Source organism: Triturus cristatus, chromosome 4_2 (assembly GCF_964204655.1).
Source record: "Triturus cristatus chromosome 4_2, aTriCri1.1, whole genome shotgun sequence".
Classification (NCBI taxonomy): domain Eukaryota; kingdom Metazoa; phylum Chordata; class Amphibia; order Caudata; family Salamandridae; genus Triturus; species Triturus cristatus.
The window spans coordinates 435,157,828-435,171,267 of record NC_140586.1 but is presented as its reverse complement, the minus strand read 5'-3'; the positions used below and the strand labels follow the sequence as shown (position 1 = coordinate 435,171,267).

Here is a 13,440-nt window from a genome sequence, read left to right as displayed (position 1 = left end):
GTACAGGGTCAAGACTGATTTGCATATAGCTGTGTCTGAACTGGGGTGGCGAAGTGAGCTAAAACAAAAGGATGGATTCAACCCAGATCTGTGACTGGGGGTGAGTATCTGAAAGGTTTCGGCGCTCTTTCCATCATCTCCTTGTATTTGCTTTGTTCACCCAATGTTGCCCAGCCGTGGGTCCCTTGCTCACTTTGCCACTGGATTCAAGCTTGCCTGGCTGATGAGAGCTGTTAGCCCGAAACCGGTCCCAGGATGCTTTTTTCCTGTCCAGGGAAGACATGGCTTGGCAGTTCGGGCTGGACTGTTCCCATGAGGCACAGGGTCAAGACTGATTTGCATATTGCTGTGTCTGAACTGGGGTGGTGAAGTGATTGATTCAACACAGATATGTGACTGGGGGTGAGTGTCTGAAACGTTTCAGCACTCCGTACATCATCTCCTTGTGTTTACCTCTCTCCAGAAATCGGGAGTCGGATTCTGCCTCATAATCAGGCTACCACAGCAACGGGAGGAGTGGGAGGGGCTGCAATGCCTCTTTTCTTCTTAGGAAGAAGACATCAACAAGCCCAAACCAAACCAATATCCTAACAAAAGATGCCCAATTGCCATGGGCATTATAAAGTACAAAAAAGTTAAATAAAAACACACACAAAGGAGCGGGAGGCAAAGCACCGGGGGCACACTAACACAACTGTGGTATGAAGACAAGGTGGAAGGGAGAACTGCTATAATAACATTGAAGCAGCTATGGTACCAAAGCTAAACAAAGGCAGCCAGTAACAGAGCAGGAAACAAATAACAATTAAAATAGTCCACCAAAGAACATATAAAGAACCTCAGTGTAATGAGACTGTAGTTAGTCCCTGCTGCATGGGAGGGACTAAAGAGAAAATGGAGGAACAAAGAGGCAGCACTGATAACTAGCAAGCAATGATTTTTAAAGGACAGTGAAATAAGCAAATTAAAAGCAAGGGGATGGCTTTAAGCCAACAGAAGAAATTACAATAGGTCTCGAATGCTCGACCTAAAAATAGTTTCAAAATTATATGGTTGCCCTCCTGCTCGTCTTTTTACCAACGGTCAATTTCCAAATCCCTTTTCTCTCTATAGAGTAACCTGATGAGGCTGTCCATTGTTACCTCTTCTTTTTTTATTAGCAATTGAACCTTTCCTCTCTCATATTCTGAATTCCATAGCTAGCACTAATCTTAAAATGTCTGCTTATGCGGATGATGTCCTACTATACCTTAGCAATCCAGCCACATCTATGCCTGCAGTTTTAAATGTTATACTATTTCTGTTCTGGTTATACCTTGAATACTCATAAAACAGAATTATTTCCCCAAAATTTCCATTGCACACCTTCAGTACTGGATAATACGGATATTATTTGGCAAAAAGAGAAATATAAATATTGAGGTGTACTCTTTTCATATTCCTTAAAACATTCTTTTACTCTCGATTGTGATATTTTAATTACAAAAATCGCAGATAAAATTTGCGAATGGCCCCATTACATTTATCTTGGTGGGGGAAACTTGAGACCGTTAAAATGGTATTAGCCCCAATTATTATTTACACTTTATCTATGATCCCTGTACAGTTACCTCTCTTGTTTTATATAAAAAATGGATAAGCTTATTTCCAAGTGTATTTGGAATCATAAGCCACCTTGTATTGGCCATACTAAACTTAAACTTTCCAAACCTAATTGAGGATTTAGTTTGCCTGATTTTCTCAAATATCATAAAGCATTTCTCTTAAAACAAGGTTCACTTTGGTTTACTTGTATGGATGGACCCTCGATATTCCCAGAAATGGTTACTGATAGAACTAAATTTAGTTTCACCATTTCATCTCCCCTCATTTTTCTCTATGTTCAATTCAAATGCATTTTTAAAATCTTCCCCATCATAACATCCACTAAACAGATTATTACTGATTTTGATACTTCTTTCTCATTACGTATTTCAGATTCTGCTATGATTTCTATTTGGCACAATCCTATACTAAAGTTTAAACATACTATCACATTTTGGAAAATATGGATATAAGCTGGAATTTTCTTCCTTCAGGATATTTATGAAGAAGGTGCTTTTAAATATGGAATTCTCTGTAATGTCCTACTCATCAGCTTCCCAAATGTACTACCCCAAGTTAAAACCTCTGTTTCAGTAACATGTATTCAAGCTTTTTCAGCTTTCCAACATGCTGTCTCCAAATTTTACAAGCAGCTAAATTGCACAAGTTTTTCCAACGTAACTTTTTTTACCACTTTTTGGAATGCAGAATTTGTATTGAATTTTTCGTTAAATAAGTGGAGACAGATATGGACTATTAATATTGCAGCATGGTTTCCTGTATCATTATCTCAAACAAATGCTTTTATTTTATTCAATTGTCTAGGGACTCCTTATAAATTATATAAGGCTAAACTTGTTTATTCCTCACTTTGTTAGCATTGCAAATTGCAAACGTTATGAGGGTGCTTTCAAAATATGGTCTTTTTGAGTGTGCAGTAATATTTCAATTTTGTAGGAATGTCTGGGATATTATTGTTAAAATACTTCCTATCTCTGAGGCTCTTACTTACAATATGCTTATTTGTAAATCTCATGTTTTATCGTCTACCTTATTGGAGTCCCATTCTAAACTTTTTGATCTTCTTATTTCAATTACTATTAAATCCATTACCTCCAATTGGTAGTCAGCTGAGACAATATCCGTCCAGACTTGGTGGCCTTTTATTACTTTTGTTAGAAATGGTGCCCAATTGTCGTATAAGGGAACATGTAAAAATACATCTTCATTTCAACAGTTATGGAAACGAATTGATGATTACATACATACTTATCTATAGAATATGTAGTAACACTATTTCTTATTTTATAAACATTGTTGTATGACTTGTGTTTTGAGACGTAGCCTCGTTTGTTTGGTATTCAATCCTCATAATTGTATTGCTTCTATGACAATTGTAATCGTTTGGTATATAGTTACTGCTATGACAATGTTTTTATTTACTTTAGTATCGATCTGTTATATATACCAGCATTGTATATTTTTTGTTTTGTCGTTGTTTGCAAAAACCCAATAAAATATGTAGAACTAAAAAAAAAAAATGTCATGCCAGGCCATGCTATTTTAGTAGTAGTGGCTTTGCATCAACATTTCAGTGCAGAATATATTTTGCACCATAAAAGCAGATTGGCATTGCTCTTTTTACCATTTAGACTCGCACCAGTGCCTTTAGCTTAATAATAGTAAATGTAGGGCAGGGAGTTTCAGTTCTTTTCATGAACAACTTTACCCCAATCCATATAGTCTGATTTAAAGTTCCTTCTTTAAACGAGTGTCTAGAGCATTGGATTGTTTTTAATGTTGCTTCAATTTTTAAATCAAGGCTTGTTGTAAGGAAGGAGGCAAGAGATTCTGCACAAGAAGTCAAACTAAATGTTGTACCTTTGTTGCACCTGTTTGGAAACTGACCAGTTCCATGTTTTTCTAATAGGAAAATAGTACAGCCTATGTACTATATAATGATGCCAGTCCAAACTCAAGAAATTACAGCACAAAACCTGGACATACCAAAGGTAAACTCTTTTACCTCGCTTGGCATGTTTATTTACTTCGTTTATTTGGAAAGAAACCAGAAAATGTTGATTTTTTCAACTCAGTTGCATTATATAAGTATCCCAGTTAAGCCAGTTTTGCATATTTATTTATTTTCTTCACATTTCAATAAATTTGTATTTTCTGTGAGGATGTAACTGATGGTGAGTGAAGCAGACTGTTCTAATTCCAGAAAAGGTGAATACAGTATACTGTGCTAAATATTGAAGCAGCCCTTTGATTTTGTATATGAGCACAAGGGTGCAGAAGCGCTTACTAGATGCAACTGTTGAGTCAGCAGCACAAGGTGCAATTGAATAAACTGTTTTTGAAGCCCTTATGAGTCAGCAGCATACGTGTGCAAGAGGATACACCCTTACTTAATGCAACTGTTGAGTCAGCAGCACGTGTGCCGTCCTACAAGCTGGTACTCGATGTCACTGTTGATTTTCGACTTTTTTCTTGATCAGCATAAAGAATATGTTTCATTATCAAATACTTTACTTAACACTCGTGGTTTATGCACATTTCAATAAACACAAACAAAATTGTTTGTAAGCATACCTGTTATCTTTTGCACAATCCCAATTATTTTTTGTTCTCACAAAAAAGTACATTAATTAATAGTATTAAGTACCAGCAAAAAGGTTAATCTTTAGCTGCCTTTTTGATTCCCCTAATACTGAAGGGGTCTTAATTCTCTTTGTTAGTTTCCAATGTGTATGGGTAAAATGATAATGTTTCAGACGGGGGAGTAATGGAGCAAAATAAATAAAAATGAACAATGGTATTAGTGGCTGGTGATCAGAAAATATCTGCTTGACCTTGAATTCTCTGTAGCTTTGTGTCTAAAGAGAGAAAGAGAAACGGGCTCCAGACAGTGCAGGTTTTCCTAACAGAATACTGAGGCGCCTATTTATGAAAAAGTCATGCGGTGCAGATCAGCAATTCACCTTGCTGCGCTTGACTGCATGGCAGGGAAAGGGCAGGAATGCCATGTATTTGATGCAATACAGCTCATTCCCGCTTTATCCTCTGTGCTGGCGCCCTTTTAGTTTTTTGTGCAGGAAGGGACATATTCCTTTTTCTATGTGTGCTGCAGAATGTAGCGCACATAGAAAAAGTAAGTAACAATGAGAAATAAAGATATTTCTCCACTTCTGGGATTTCGGCGCGTTCCCAGATCTACCAATTCTTGTAAATCTGGGAACTGATTTGATTTGATTTTATATTTGTAAAACTCGTACTAATGCCCGGAGGCATCTAGGCGCTGCCCACACTAAACAGAGAGATTACAAGGTATAAAGGAATCCTAAAAACATAAAATAATGCCTAGGAACACCCATGCAATGCCCATGGAACGCCTTCTCATGGTAAAGTAAGACAAAGCAGCGATTGGCACTGCGTTACCTTACTCAGAATTTATGGAGCCAATCAGGGCCACGCGAAGAGGCCTTGCATGGCTTCATGAATCTGACAAAAAGGCTGCTAAAGATGAAGCTTTTTGCTGGTACTTAATTCTATTATTTAATGTACTTTTCTTCTGAGAACGAAAAATAATTGGGATTGTGCAAAAGATTTTTGGTATGCTTACAAACAATCTTGTTCGCATTTCTTAAAATGTACATAAACCACGAGTATTGTATTTGAAAAATGAAACATATTCTTTATTCTAATTAAGAAAAATTTGAAAGAATATCACAGTCCGGTGACTTTCAAAGTGAGGAGCTGTGTAGAAGGGTAGAAGAGTACACTGCAACTTCACTGTGAGACTCACATGGAGGAAAAATCTAACCACGAACTATAGTGGGCACCCCCCCCCCCCCCCCCCCTGTTCTTCGCATTGCGAGCCCCAGGTTTCCCCAAACTAGGCTTTGAGCTTACGTAGTCCTCCTACATTGCCTGGGAGCATTTGGGTAGGTTGCCAGTTCTGTGTACACTCCAACATTTCATTATGCCATCTAAAACCAACCAATGGCTTTGGAGATAAATAACTTAAGGTACACTCTTCATGCATGATTGCAAATACATATTCTCACCCTGTAGCACTGAGGGTGGCCTAGGGAACAGAGAGCTCAGCCATGACCAAGAGACTTCAAACATTGACCCCATCTCTTTCTGAAGACTCCTGCAGCAGGAACTATGTACAGGGAAGACCTGTTGCTATGATACTGTACCAAGTAGAAGATGCCCCATAAACTCACTGATCCACATTTGACAGTTCCTGTGTTACAGAGAACTTAATGCATAATTGCACTATAATACCATGAGTTTTCAGTGAGCAGACAATGCACTTATTTGTAGTCATCTATCAGGAATCCATCTTCTCCCATTTACACGCCTGAAAATATCCATCATGTTTCAGGGTGGGCTCTTTGCCCCATTTGGAAGGGAGAATTCTACAAGGGAAAAAAGGAATACAGCAAACAAGCGGCACAAACCAAGCATATGAGGCAGAGGTGTGGATGCATAATTCTAGTTTTTAAAAGTTTGGAACATGATCTCTGGTCTCAGCAGCAGATGAGAAGAAACAACCCCCTCATCACAGACACAGACAGAAGCCATGCGTGTTTTTTTACCTGCAAATTTGCCAATAGCGCGATTTTGCAGCAATTAGTTTTTTTTAATTGCTTTTAAACTGTGGCGGGTTCCCAGAGGGATCCCAAGACCAAGGTTTGGGGTCAAGGTATTCCTACTCCTGCTACTTTTTCTTTTTTTGGGGACTTGGCTGAAGCCGACTCCCAAGATGGCTGCCGACACTTCCTGGTTGGAGTGCTGGGAGCCAACCAGAGCTCTGCACTTCCCTGCGCAATCTCATTATTTTTCGAGAAGGCATAGTGGCCACAGATATCACTAACTATATTCTCTTAAATTTCTCAACAACTAATGAATGGATTTACACCAAATAACAAAAAGCGTACCAAAATCTACCTTTCTGGCAAATCTGGTGTAATTCCGTCCAACGGTTTGGGCTGTATGTGTGTTGACATGCCCTTAGTGAATTAACATGGGAAAATTCACTATTCATATGCATTCATATGCACTAGAGTACGCCCACTGGGGGCAGATATGCAAATGAATAAAACCGGAAATACAAGGGTGCCGATTCACAGAAATAACTTAAGACAAAATCCTAAACTTACTACTATTCGCAGAAGTTAGGATTTTGTCTTAACTTTGTCTTAAGACAAACTTAAGACAGACCTAAGACAGACTTAAGACAGACTTAAAACAATCTTAAGACAGACTTAAGACAGACTTAAGACAGACTTAAGTTAGGATTTTGTCTTAAGTTTGTCTTAAGTCTGTCTTAAGTCTGTCTTAAGTCTGTCTTTAGTTTGTCTTAAGTGTGTCTTAAGTCTGTCTTAAGTCTGTCTTAAGTTTGTCTTAAGTCTGTCTTAAGTTTGTTTTAAGACAAACTTAAGATAAAATCCTAACTTCTGTGAATTCCAAAAGTAGTAAGTTTAGGATTTTGTCTTAAGTTGGTTCTGTGAATCAGCCCCAAGGATTGCAAGTTTCAGATGTGGTTAGTTCTTAGGCCAGGTAGAAGGGTTTTTTTGGACCTTGAAACGCATTGGCAGCAGAATTACAAAGTGGAGCAGTGAGGCATGCTGCATCTTAAAGCCAGCTGGCAGAGCGATGTCGAGTGGGCTCCCGTCGCTTCAGGGCACTTTGGTTATAAAATTTACACACGACGGCCAGGCCGTGGGGAGCAGCACCATCACCAGCTGGGAGAGGAGTTTGAAACCAGAAGTGTGAGGCTGCAGTTTTGAACTTTTCAGGACCAGATCAGCACAACGCTCTTCATGCAAATTGAGCCTGCCGCATTGCTCTATATACTACCATACGCAGGCCTGTGGTGCTTACTGGAGATACCTGGTGGGCTAGTTGGCCCCCAGGGGCCCTTAGGATTGAAGGGGACTTAATTCCCCAATTTAAAATGCGCCACAGGGCATGTTTGCACACCTCACCTCAGGCCCCACCCCCTCCCTTTACCACTGTGCAAACGCGCCCCGTGGCACTTTTTAAGTTGGGGGATTAAGTCCCCTTGAATCCTGAGAGTCCCTGGGGTCCAACTAGCCCACCATGTACCTCCAGTAAGCACCACAGAGCTGCGTTGCAGAGAGGTGTAAAAAGGGGTGTGGCCTGGACCACCTCTCTGCAACGCAGCCCTGTGGCGCTTACTGGAGGTACCTGGTGGGCGAGTTGGCCCCCAGGGACCCCCAGTATTGAAGGGGAATTAATTCCCCACCTTACAACACGCCACAGGGTGTGTTTGCACACATGTCACCTCAGGCCCCTCCCCCTCCTTTCACCACTGTGCAAACGCGCCCCGTGGTGCGTTTTGAGTTGGGGGATTACGTCCACTTGAATCCTGAGGGTCCTTGGGGTCCAACTAGCCCACCAGGTACCTCCAGTAAGCGCCACAGAGCTGCGTTGCAGAGAAGTGTAAAAGGGGGCGTGGCCTGGACCACCTCTCTGCAACGCAGCCCTGTGGCACTTACTGGAGGTACCTGGTGGGCTAGTTGGCCCCCAGGGACCCCCAGTATTGAAGGGAAATTAATTCCCCATTGTAAAACGTGCCACAGGGCGCGTTTGCAGTGGGTTGCTAGGAGGGGGCGGGGCCTGGGCACGATCTCCGTGTTTTTTTAATTTTATTTAGAAGGGGGGCTGCGTGGCCCCCCTTCATTTTACTTTTTTGGGGCCCTGGGGACCCCATCACCCAGGGCCTTACCCCCATTTAAATAAAAAATAAAAAATTGAACAGGAAGGGGGCCATGTGGGCCCCCCTCCCCAGGCCAATTCCAGCCCCGGGGACCCCATGCCCCGGGGCATGGCCACATAAATATTAATTTTTAATTATGGAGGGGGGCTGCGTGGCCCCCCTCCTGAGGTCTCTATTGGCCCCGGGGACCCCATCCCCCGGGCCTTTAATTATTTATTTATTTATTTTTGGGCGAGGGAGGCCGCATGACCCCCCTCCCGGGCCACTTCTAACCCCGGGGACTGGCCCTCTCCGTTGGGGACCGTGGGGGGAGCCCCAATGCCCCCATGGTCCAGCCGGCTCCCCGCGTCCTGCGGGAGCCGGCATTGCTTTTCCACATGGGGTGCTGCTAACATGCAGCTCCCCATGTGGAAAAGCAATCTGCTTTGCTTCATTGAAGCGAGAGCAGGTTTGCCTGCTCTCACTTCAATGAAGCAAAGCCGTTTGCGATGACAGTCATTGCAAACAGCAGTGTCCCGGGGGTGGGCACCCCGGGACACTGCAGGAGCCAGCCCTGGGGGGGGTGGCGGTCCCAAGGGCCATCAAGGGCTCCAGGAGGTTGGCCCAGCGGCCCCCCTCCCACCTATTGCACCGAGGCTCGGGGGTCCGTTACGAACCCCCTATTTTAAATATTAGTGCCCCGGGGAGGTGGCGGTCCCCAGGGTGTGTAGGGGGGCTCCAGCCCCCCCACACAGGTATTAATTTTTTATAATAGAAGCCCCGGGGGTGGCGGTCCCTGGGGCAGTGGGGGGGCCGTGTGCCCCCGCAATTATAATTAATAAAAGCCCTGGGGGTGGCGGTCCCCGGGACTTGGGGGGCCTTATCGGCCCCCCCACACATTAAATATAAGAAGCCCCGGGGTGGCGGTCCCCTGGGCTGTGGGGGGGCCGTGTGCCCCCCGCAAATATTTATGGAAAGTCCCAGGGGGTGGCGGTCCCCAGGGCTGCTGGGGTCTTCCTGGGCCCCCGTAATTACATTTGTGAATGCCCCCAGGACTTGGCCGACCCGGGGACTAAAGAATAACGAAGCGCAGGAGCCCGCGCTTCGTTTTTAAAAAAAATTTCGGCCAAAATTCGCGCTAGGTGCCCGAATCTCGCCAATTTTTCTTTTTTTTTAAAAAAAAAAGCTTTTTTGGGCCATGGGCGTTCTTGTTGGACCCCCTGAGCAGGCCTAGGGGGTCAGGGTGTTTCTACCCTGCCCCCTTTTCTTTTTTTTTGCATTTCTTTTTCTGTTTCCTTGTGCCCGGTTACCGAGGCACAAGATGGCTGCCAACACTTCCTGGTTTGGAGTGTTGACAGCCAATTAGAATGCAGCTCGTGATCGGGAGGATGCACGGATTCTCCGCGCCTCTAAGTATCAAAACTTTTATTTTTTATTTTCTCAGCAACTACTGAACGGATTTACACCATTTTTTAAAAGGTCGCTCTCTGAGCCAAGCAGTACCTTTTTGCCAAATTTGGGGTAAATCCGTTCAGTAGTTTCAGCTGTATCCTTGCATAAAGTTTCCGATTTTTTTACTCTTATTTTTTTAATTTCTCAGCAACTACTGAACGGATTCACACCATTTAAAAAAAATGTCTCTTTCTGAACCAAGGGCTACCTTTTTGCCAAATTTGGTGTAATTCCGTTCAGCAGTTCGAGCTGTAGTCGTGTCTAAAGTTTCCTACGGGAAATAACATAGAGAAAACTCGTTTTGGGACCCCCCTTTTTTCTTGGCCCCCGCTTGGCGAATTACCCCGAAACTTTCAGGATAGCAGCTGACCGGAGCGGGACCAACGTTTTGAAAATTTCGCGAAGATTCCTCAACCGGCGCTAAAGTTATTGGGAAAAGAAAAAATGCTTTTTGAATAGAAACAAGGTCCTAACTATAACTACCTACTGGCGACCGCCAGTAGGTAATATATATATTGGTATACAATCAATATATATATATATATATAATTATTCCTTCTTTTACAACGAAATTCATTGTAAAGGCATCTTTACTCATTTTAAAGACGTTTGTTGTAAATGCAGGCATTGTAAATACTTTGCTGTTGTAATGTCTTAGTTGTAAAGGCATCTCATTCGTTATGAAGGCAACATGCTTGACAATTAGTCAAATGGCGGAGAGTTGGGTAAGAAATGCAGACTCACTGTCACTTTTTGAATAAGATTATTTTTATTGTGAAAAGATAAAACAGTAATACCTGTTTGACAAAAAGCTGGCGAAAAGTGGTATTCAACATTATTTAGGATCAGTTTTATATCTGGGAGTTTGACATAAGTTGTATTTCAAATCGTATTACCCATACATTTTACTGTATAATTGTATCGCAATCAAGATAACCATTTAGTCAACTAGATAAAACACACATTTGAATTAAGAATGCAGTTCTGGTTACACAGTAACCGGTGTGGAAGACCATTCAATGCCCTGCATTTTGCTATTAAGAAAGAGACCACAGAAATATTGTAGTCTCCTAAAGTCAACTCTTTCTGTTTTCTCAATGATGTTCTTCTAGCTTATGTGCTCTCAATCCCTGATCCTAACCGTATTTCAGTACTTTGCAAGGACTTTTTGTCACTCACTCCCTCACTCACTGAATCTCTGAAATATATAGATGTGAAACAATGCACACATTTGCAGGCATGTAGGGTATGGCATAATATGGCATGTGGGTTCACCTTGCCAGTGGAGGCTGCTCACCAAGAAAACTGGTGGAGCGAATAATTGAGGCACTGACAAAAACCAGCAGTGTCCTTAAGTTCAACGCCAAAGTTCTCTATCTTAGTTCGCTTTAAACAATGTTTAAAATGGGCCACGATTTAGATCTCTTAAGTTGAGGCTGAAGGCACTGTGAGTTTTTCACAGTGCCTGTCAATGAGTTAAATTCACTGTAAATACAAATTATAAGCCTGATTACGAGTCTAGCGGTCTTGTGACCGCCAGACTCACGCAGGCGGGCCAGCATCCGCCGTATTATGACTGTTAAAGTCATAGGGGCGGTGGACCCCCAGCTACACCAGTTAACAGTCGTTCCCTGGCTGTGGCACAGGAGCGCCAGAACGCATTATGCTGAGCAGGGACTGGACCGGTTCGGCTCAGCATTTTGTGAGTACCTGGACCGCCAGCCTTTTCATGGCAGGAACAAAGGGGGCCCTACAAGGAGCAGCAGTAAAAAATAAAATGATAATAAATTAATTTGGTTACCATTTTATTTTTCACCTACCTGCACTTGCAGCAGGAAGGCGACGCTTCTCCACGCTAATGGAGGGGCCGCCGCTGCACCGTGTCCTGGGTGGTGATCATATCTGATGCCATGCAAGCTAGATATAGTGTATGATACATTTGCATTAAAAGCACATGCTCTTTTGGTAATTGAACGTTTCCTGTGACAGGTGTATACCAGTACCCTGGCCTCAGATTTACAAATCGTAGTGTTCATCTCAGCTCAAATTGCTGCACTAAATTTTGCAGACATGGTGTTTGATCACACAGTAAGCACCAGAGGAAAGAAAGGGCGTGCAGATGTCTGGCTCAGATGTCCTCCTTCCAACTGACTTCTACAGTCTCTCCATTGAACGTTTAAGAGATAGCTTGAGTAAAGTGAGCCTCCAACAAGAGAAAGTGCACCCTCCATATCCACCTGCTGGTTTCATGCATTTTATGATCAATGCATCAAGCTGTTTCCTTGTTCTACGGTGTCTATGTAGAGAGTGAACCAGATAATGCAACTTGCGCCTGTTCCAGACAATTCATGATTTTTTTCAGAACATATGTCTACAGTCTTGAACAAACATTTTCACAGCCCAAAATGGCAGTTTTCCTTTGTCACTGTTTATATGCCATGTTTGCTGTGGCCGAGGTTGCAAATGGCCTGGAAGAATTGACCAGCGTTGGTGCAAAATTGCTAGTGACCATACAAAATTGCCTCGCACCTATGCAATATGTGATATTGTTCTAGATTTCCTTTTATCTCCCTGTAATATGATCAAATTACTCTATCGAAAGTATTACAAAATTAGCTTCTGGATAAGCAGGCCCAGCGAATTGGATAGCAAGACTTGGACAGTATATGATTTGATGACCTCTGCTTTGAAATGCATGTGTTTTCTTCATTTGATATAAATCTAACACCCAACTTATGAAATTAGGATACATTGACCTGATTTTATTTTTATATGATTTTCTCCTACCGTATTTATGTATGTTTTTAATTGTAGTGTAACTTTGGGTTTTACTATTCCTGTTTTCTAATAAAATTAACTTCAGCATTCAAAAATTCAATGTGTGTGTTGTGTGTCTGAGCCACAGGTCGTTGTTGAAAAAAGTCTAGAAACGTTAGTTTTACCTACATTTGTATATTTGATGGTATAAGCTGTTGACTTGGAGTCAATTGTGTTTTACTGATGTGAGTGCAATATTAGGACATGTCTGTTAGGTTACAAAATCCCAAATTCTTGTTGATTAACCAAAGAGAACTGATTGAAGGTCACTATTGTTCCAAACGACTACACCTGACCAGTGACCATGAGGTATTTAACCCTGATGCAATAGTCTGTTTCTTTTTAACTGCTTGTCACTTACACCATGCTTTATTTTTTTTTTTTGTGTCAAACCATTTTTATTGCAGGACCAAATATATCGTACAACACTCAGGATAAATGTCATTAATGCAGGTTTCTCTCCCCCCTTAGCCATTTATCCGTGCAGCATACACAGCCGTATTGCCCACATCCCGGAGGCCGGGCGGCACCACTGAACCATATGGTACATCGGTACAGGTCTTACAAGTACGGTCGTCTAGTGGGGAGATCCGCTGCCCGCTTTTAATGTTAGCCCCCCACTCCCCCAAATGCACATGAATCTCACCTTCTACTTCCATTAAGTTTGATCCTGCAATCCCTCCCTCGGCCCTCCCCCCCCCCAGTGCCCCCCCCCATAGCGCCTAGCCAGGAAAAGTTGGTATGTGTGGCGGTTAGCAGGAAAGATCCATTAATCACTAAGCGTGTGTAACTGGCAGGGGAGCTGGTACCACGACTGCATCGGCTGCGTCATCAGAGTCCTCGTCTTCCTC

The 13,440-nt window shown here is 42.5% G+C and overlaps 1 protein-coding gene across 1 annotated transcript in view; it reads left to right on the top strand.

Moving 5' to 3' along the window:
- LOC146834532 (deoxyribonuclease-2-beta-like) overlaps positions 1 to 13,440 on the top strand; it is a 298,465-nt gene that overhangs the window by 56,895 nt on the left and 228,130 nt on the right. Inside the window, exon 3 of the mRNA XM_085600117.1 lies at positions 3,515 to 3,596. Within this exon, the coding sequence (XP_085456243.1) occupies positions 3,515 to 3,596 (82 nt within the window). The remainder of the gene's footprint in view (positions 1 to 3,514; positions 3,597 to 13,440) is intronic.